The sequence below is a fragment of the Cydia strobilella genome, chromosome 3 (assembly GCF_947568885.1).
Source record: "Cydia strobilella chromosome 3, ilCydStro3.1, whole genome shotgun sequence".
In the NCBI taxonomy this organism is placed as follows: domain Eukaryota; kingdom Metazoa; phylum Arthropoda; class Insecta; order Lepidoptera; family Tortricidae; genus Cydia; species Cydia strobilella.
The window spans coordinates 3,179,014-3,186,726 of NC_086043.1; the positions used below are offsets into that span (position 1 = coordinate 3,179,014).

Consider the following 7,713-nt stretch of genomic DNA (forward strand, 5'->3'; position numbering starts at 1 on the left):
TTTTTCAGGTTCAACTTTCATTAGCCAGACTATTATCAATTTGCCAATTTCGTGATTATTATTTTACACGGCACATAAACTTATGCATAATTTATCGATATAAAAAGTCGACACAGTTACATCCCTAGCAAATTATCAAACTTATGACACCGTACGTAAATGAGAAATAACAAGCATATATGCATCTCTTTTCGGCACATTATCTAATTCGTAAGGAAGTAAAGTACGGGTATACATATTTGCGAAGCATTTTTGCCCGACTTCTATGCTTTAGTCATTATTCTGAGATTATCTCTGAAAACTTGTCAAAAACCTGTTAAAGGTACAGTATGTATAAGTTACTCAATGGTTTACTAAAAAGGCTAGTGCTGCACTCTGGTGGCAGAACATTGCAGTAATATGCCCTATTGCCCGATGGTAAACCCGAATTTACCGTCGCCCATGGACACCTGCAACACTAGAGCGATTGCAAGTGCGTTGCCTTCAATTAAGACGGGAGTACGCTCTTTTCTTGAAGTTCGTATCGCTCCAGAAATACCACACTGCCGTCCTGGCTACGTCCTGATTTTCCCAGTCATCGTAATTATATCAGCGGAATGACGTGTACTGCTAAAAACTATTGTACGCTGCACTTTCCCTTAGGAAAAACAGTGGCGTAGCTAGGCGCGGGGGGAAGTGGGCCGTCGTCCACGGCCTCGCGCCCCAAGGGGGCCTCGCGCGAGGCCCCTTCGGGCACAGTGAAAGAAAAGGGCCTCGTAAATGAGACTTCGCCCACGGTTACTATTACCAACTATTACGTAAACTAAGTTATAGTTCCTTTGGTGTTTGGAATAAAACTACCAACTAACATGCAATATAATATTTTTATTCACATAAATTCATATAAAATAGCGTAACAATATTACATATATTTATTTACATTCAAAAACTCAACAATGATGTTGAGCAAATTCTGTTTTATCAAGTGTGTTTTTCCTTTACTTAATATCTAAATATTGCGATATGTCATGTTATGATAGTTTTAAAAGTAGTTCTTTTATACAAAACAGCAAGGCAATATCGATCACGTTTTATGGCCATAATGGTTTAATAATAAAACTCAATATAAGAATAAAGTCCCAGGAAAGCTCGGTTCTTCATACAAACGTAGTTACGCTCTCATTTTTAAACGACTAGCTAGATTGCTCTGATACTTTGTACTTCCAATAGGATAAGGTGTATCTAGGTCTGTAATTAGTGTATCTACATACAGACCTTCAGATACCATAGTTAAATACAGCGAATTTAAGTTTTTCATACAAAACTTGTTTTTGCTCCATTTATTTTGTTTTATAAACTGCAGCTATATAAACTTATTACCGGTCTAGAGATATACCTCATTTCATTGTATGTTCAAAGTTTCCTTACACAGACGTACACGTAGCACACACACACACACACACACACACGCACACGTAGTTTTAAAATGAGAACGAAATTCCGTTTGTATGGGAAGGTGAAATTCGGCCGAGCTTGCTGGGGACTCTTAAATTAAACATTGCAAATATACCTGCTGCTTATGATTACGGAATATCTCAGAATTGGTCAACGTCAGCTGCCGCTCCGTTGGTGAGTTATAGAACGGTTAGGTAGCCGCCTAAACGAGTAGAAAAAAATGTAACACTTTTTAATCATTCAATTCATTACTTTTTTTCTTCAAAATGAGCATTTCACCATTGGTTACGTGATGTACTTTTTTATTCTGATAAAGATAAGAAACAGTATTCGGTATGATAACTTCAGCTTAAAACTTAATTATATTCTATAGCAGGCGAGAAACTAGCCCCGTTTTCAACCCGTTTTAATATATACTCTGGCAAACCCACTTTGAGAGTAGAAAAAGGCGTGAAATTCAACTTTTCTATGGGAAGATATCCTTTCGCGCCTACATTTTTAAAAATTTTCGTCTTGACGGAAATGGCTTGCCAAACAATATATAGTACCTATGTCTGTTCTGACGGAAGTTTTGTAACTCGAAATATATCGGAATTAAACTATCGTGAGACATATCTCAAAATATTTTTAGTCGCTTTTGGCGACATGTTGAGTGCAAGCCGCCGCGGGCACTCTAGCCGGTGGAAGGACTCCCGACGAGTCCGAAACATGTCGCCAAAAGCGACTCAAAATATTAATGAGTGTAACCGTAGTGATCTAAATATTTCGAAATATATCGGAATGTGAAACCCATTTAGCAAGCGGCCACGAATCCCTCGGTAAGCTTCTCCACATATTCCTTGCGCGCGTCCATGTGGTCGGAGGGGCGGTTGTGCGCCGCCCACACCGGCTCACCGATGAAGAACCTCTTCACCTTTATGTAGTTCTGAAATGTGATTACAGATTATTACCCCCGAGTGTGGAAGGATAAGTAATGGGGATGGTGGGGAGACACTGATTTAAACTTTCAAGATCGGCCGAATTTCACCTTCCCATACAAACGGAGTTTCGTTCTCATTTTAAAACTACGTGTTGGATTGTAATATTGCATATACAATGACATGAGGTATATCTAGGTCTGTAATTAGTTTCTATAACTCCAGTTTATAAAACAAACGAAATAAAGCAAAAACAAATTTTGTATGATTTAATTCGCTGTTTTTTTTAACTGTGGTGTCTGAAGCTACATAAACTAATTACAGACCTAGATATACCTTATTTTATTGTAAGTACAAACTTTCAGAGCAATCTAGATAGTCGTTTTTAAATCGGGGACTTAATGGGACTTAATTGGAAAAGAGCTGATACTCTTCAAACTGCTTGATCAATTTTTATCAAACATAGCTAAGAACCACGGCATGAAACCACATCGAAATTGGTCAAGCCACAGACAGACACACAGACAGACATTGGCAACAAACATATAAAACCCCTCTTTAAAAAGTAGCCACAATTAGTCACAAATATTTACTTACATTGAAGTCAAGAGTGAAGCGGTGGTAGATACCACTGGGGAGCACCAGCATGTCCCCTGGGGTGACTTCGATGCGGATCCACTGGTCGTCACGGTCACGTACGTCAAAGTAGCCAGAGCCATCCAGCACAAACCTGGAATTCAATGTCAAATGGTTGTTTCTAAATCTCTTTATGAATTTAAAAAAAAACACAATTTTCAACATCATTTGGCAGCCTAATGCAAAGCTTTATAATTTTATTATTATTTGTTACTTGTCTTATCACAAGTACTCATGTCTTATTATGGAACCAGAATTTCTCATTTCACTGTGTAGTTTCACTAAGATCAAAAACTTTTTTAGTGTGGGTTAAGGTCTTCACTGTAGACAACAAAAAATAAACGGACTTTAAAGCGTGATTTTCTTACTTTAGCCTTATAGGCATGTTAAGACCTTTATTTGTTTAAAGTTGTTTATTTTTCAATTTTTTTTCAAAAGAATGCGGTTTCGTCACGCAGTGACGATGTCACCCCTGTAATGAGATCTACAGTAATAATGTAGTAGTGTAGTATTACCTACACTACTACATTACTTTTATGTATATATTGCACATCATGCTGGTCTCGTCTGATAGTGGCGATGCCAGGGATGTTACATGTTGGAAGTTGCATGATTAATGTCTTATAATAATATATTGTCTATATTTATCATATATTTTGAGCTCGTTAAAAAATAATATAGTTACATGTAAAAAATCCGCAACGCAGGCTTCGTCAGGTGGCCACAAATACAAATCAGCAACATGCTTCGTCCCCAAAAATACCAATGATGATATCCACAACAGGCTTCGTCACTTTTAATAATATATTAGTATCAAAATTGTTAATGTTTGTAATGTCTACAGAAACAAGCCCTTCCTATATGTTATTGACCCAGTTGTGTTTATTTTTATTTCAGGAAGGTTATTTTTGTGGTGTATTTATACCCCTTAATGCATGTAATAAAAAATATTTGTTTAAATTTGAACTTTAACAGCTGTCAACAGAGTTTCATATCATTATATGGCTTTGTATGCGGTAAAGGGTTAAATATACATCCTGGATAAAGGCACTTACCTTATCTCTTCATCAGTATGCAAGTGCTCAGTGTAGAAGGCGACTAGTTTTTCCTCATAGTTGGGCAGAGTTGCCTTTGATGCCTCCATCCTGTCCTCGTAGGTGTATCCGCGGTCCTTCTTTATCTTGTCTAGGACTCCATCAGTCTCATGTGTATCGACATTTAGCTGAAAAATTTAGTACAGAAATTGAGTAGAGTTATTAACACACTCACTGGCAATTAGCTTAACTCATTAATATGCAATGCAATAAAATAAAATGCAATGTTCTGCCACCAGAGTGCAGGACTAGCCTTTTTAGTAAACCAGGGGACCTACCGGGAAAAGCAAATCAGAAAATTCGCTGTCTGCCTCTTTATCGCTTGAATATGCAAGAGTGACAGAGATGTTAGATAAAGAAATTTTCTTGTTTCACGACAGACCCTCAGATTGGCGCCCTGGTGCCCCCTATGCAGAGTTTCACGTAATATTCCCTATTAATGTATACTAACTCAGAGCATGTTCTATGGATATGATAACAATTAAATAAGATCTTAATATATATTTATACATGTACTCATTGAAAATCCTCTATTACCTACTATAAAGAGGTTCGATACTTCATTTAAATTTGATTAGTAGAAATATTTGTATTTCTGAGTCTTATTTGTAGTATTTATTATGTATTTTAGTGTACCAAAGTTACTGATGTTTTAATGCGATTAAGTTACAAGTCAAAGTAACAATAGTTCGGGTCGGTTACATTGTTTTGAAAAGATAAGATAACAATCTCTGTCTGTCAATTAATGTCTTTGGATCGAACATTACTCCCGTTTATTTAAACGTAAGCAGATAAAATACTGTCAGATATTACGACATTGCTGTTGGTAAATTGATTAAATATAAATTAAAAGAGAATAATCTGAAAAAAGATAAATATAAAACGTAAAAAACTTACGCTAAAGTATTCAACACCAGTTTTCTTATACAATTCATCGAGAGATACAAACTGAGGCGGGTTCCTGTGATGTTCTGCGCGCTGATCATTCTTATCGTCGTCCATATACCAGGCTTTCACCATTTTGTAACAAGTAAATACAAATAAATAAAGAAATAATAAATTTAGAGTACTGAAGGACAATACGATCTGACATAAGAAATGACATTGACACATGACATTGACTTACTTTGTCGTTGCTAGTAAAATAAATTAATAAATCTCCAAAAATCCTTTATAAAAATCATAGACCAGCATAACATAGACATTAGAAATCTTGTCAGTAAATAAGAACAAAAAAAACTATACTCATCCTTTTTTTTTGGGTGCTAGTACTAGTGTAAGACAAAGATAGTATGATTCTCTCTGTATATGTTTGAAATGAGACAGTCCTTTAACAAACTATATAGGTTCACATAAGTCGAAGTAAACTTGGTTCACCAAGGTGATTTACTTGATTTCGTGACCGAATGAAACCCTATTTTGGAAATCACCAATTTAAGGGTATTTGATTAATGGCAACACTGGAAAAAAGGCGTCTTTTAACTTTGTTAACCGCAAGCGTGTACGTGTTCTGTTTTAGCCTTAAATAAAAACAATGATTTAGATTTATTTTTCTTTTTATCCTGGACCTGACAGCTATCGTATAACGAAAATAGGGCGGCAAATATGGTCTGTCAAACCATTTCCGACAGTTGAAAAAAGCGGCAAATTTAAAAAATGTAGGCGCGAAGGGTAATCGTCCCATAGGTAATTTGAATTTCGCGCCTTTTTCTACTGACAAAGTTGTTTGACCGGCTATACTTTTAAAAAAGTTGTAAGGATAACCCCAGACTAATCCTATCTGAGGGATGATTTACCGCGCTTACATATTTATACCAGTTGCTTTTCGGTAAAGGAAAACATCTTGAGGAAACCGGACTAATCCCAATAAGGCCTAGTTTCCCCTCTGGGTTGGAAGGTCAGATGGCAGTCGCTTTCGTAAAAATTAGTGCCTACGTCAATTCTTGGGATTAGTTGTCAAAGCGGACCCCAGGCTCCCATGAGCCGTGGCAAAAATGCCGGAATAACGCAAGGAAGAAGAAGATTGATTTCCGAAAACTGTTGTCAGCTCAAAGTTTGTAAACTTTTACACTACCGACTACCGTGACTCGTGTGTTTTTAATTATTTTCTCATAATTAAGAAAATATGTGGTTATGTAGAATAAATGAAACATCGTCCAATTCCAGTAAAAATAGATTTAATCCAGATAATACTAGTGTTACAACTTAATGCATACATCAATGTTTTGGTGGTGTATGTAGGTATCAATGTGGTATAATTTCTTAGCACCGATACGGGTAGGTACTTATGAGGGTAGGTAATAAAGAACCTTAACAGACAAGAGTGGACCATCTATTAAATCTCTCTTGCTGTGAAACTATAACGCGGAATATTAAATTAGATATCACTTTATAGAATCCATTGTTATAATAATATGCACCTACAACTTTAAATAAACAATTTTTCCACATATTTAATTATACGAACGGGTCTAAACGGGTTAAATCGCGGTAGACCCGTTCGTATAATGAAATATGTGTTCAAACGAGTTTAATGTGTTATACAATTTTTCCATTTAGGTACAACAATAAAAAAAAGGTAAGCCTATAGCTATATCAAGGTAATGAACTTCATTTTATCTACCCACGTTAAAATTTGTTTAATATAGGTAGATTGATTTAATAACTAATATTTAGGATTCTGGGCTTTATTTTGTATCCCGCTAAGTTTTGAATCGGAAAGTGCAAAAGTTACTGTCGTAAATATTTTCTCACCAAACTAGGTACTTCTAAATCACACAGTTTTATGTAGTTTACACGATTTACATAAATATATTACTTCAAATCTTATTTGAAACGCTAAGTTAGGTACAACTAAGTTTGATATGACCGTAGTGGCTACGAAAATTAAGTTTTCAAATAATTCCTGATAGGTTAATAGTGCAATGCAAATTAAAAACGACGAAAAAAAGTAAATGCAACAAATCATTTGACAAAACAAGGGACGGATGTCTAAATCACAATCAAATAAAATAATACACAAAGGTGTTTAATGGTTCCTCTACACGATGGCCCAGCGTAGGCCAGTCCAAGGGACGCAGCTATACGGTGGAGTGAGATAGCAATATCACTTGCTCCCTCTAACGCATAAATGTGTCCCTTGGACTGGCTTACGCTGGGCCATCGTGTACAGGAGCCATTACACACTAGTCTTTAGGAAACATCGCGCATGTATGTACAGTCAGCAAAAAACTAACGTCTTGACAATAGAGTAGTGTTCAGATATTTGTGAGCACCTTGGCCGCTCCGATAGATCTGATGACGACTGTACATAGTTATGGGTAATTAAATTGTTATAAATGTCATGTTTTTTGTCGTTGTGACCACAGAGATGAAAGACAGGCAGTGGTATTTCGTAACTAGCCGAATTCCACGTGCTTACTTGAGCGGCCAGTCAAGTGGCCTAAACCCTTCCTAAACCCGACAACTATGTGTGCGTTCTAAATTGTCTCGTCTCAGTTTGAATTGTCTTAAGAGTCCCCGGCAAGCTCGGTTCTCCATACAAACGTAGTTACGCTCTCATTTTAAAACGACTAGCTAGATTGCTCTGAAACTTTGTACTTACAATAGGATAAAGTATATCTAGGTTTGTA

The 7,713-nt window shown here is 36.4% G+C and overlaps 1 protein-coding gene across 1 annotated transcript; it reads right to left on the reverse strand.

Annotated features, from left to right (window-relative positions):
* Positions 1-876: 876 nt before the first annotated feature.
* On the reverse strand, positions 877-5,166 carry LOC134755608 (acireductone dioxygenase). The gene is made up of 4 exons (XM_063692097.1): positions 4,979-5,166; positions 4,043-4,209; positions 2,949-3,081; positions 877-2,359 (listed from the first exon to the last, which is right to left on the reverse strand). Exons 1-4 carry the CDS (start codon positions 5,099-5,101, stop codon positions 2,228-2,230), a joined length of 555 nt encoding a protein of 184 aa, XP_063548167.1. The 5' UTR covers positions 5,102-5,166; the 3' UTR covers positions 877-2,227.
* Between the last annotated feature and the right edge of the window lie 2,547 nt (positions 5,167-7,713).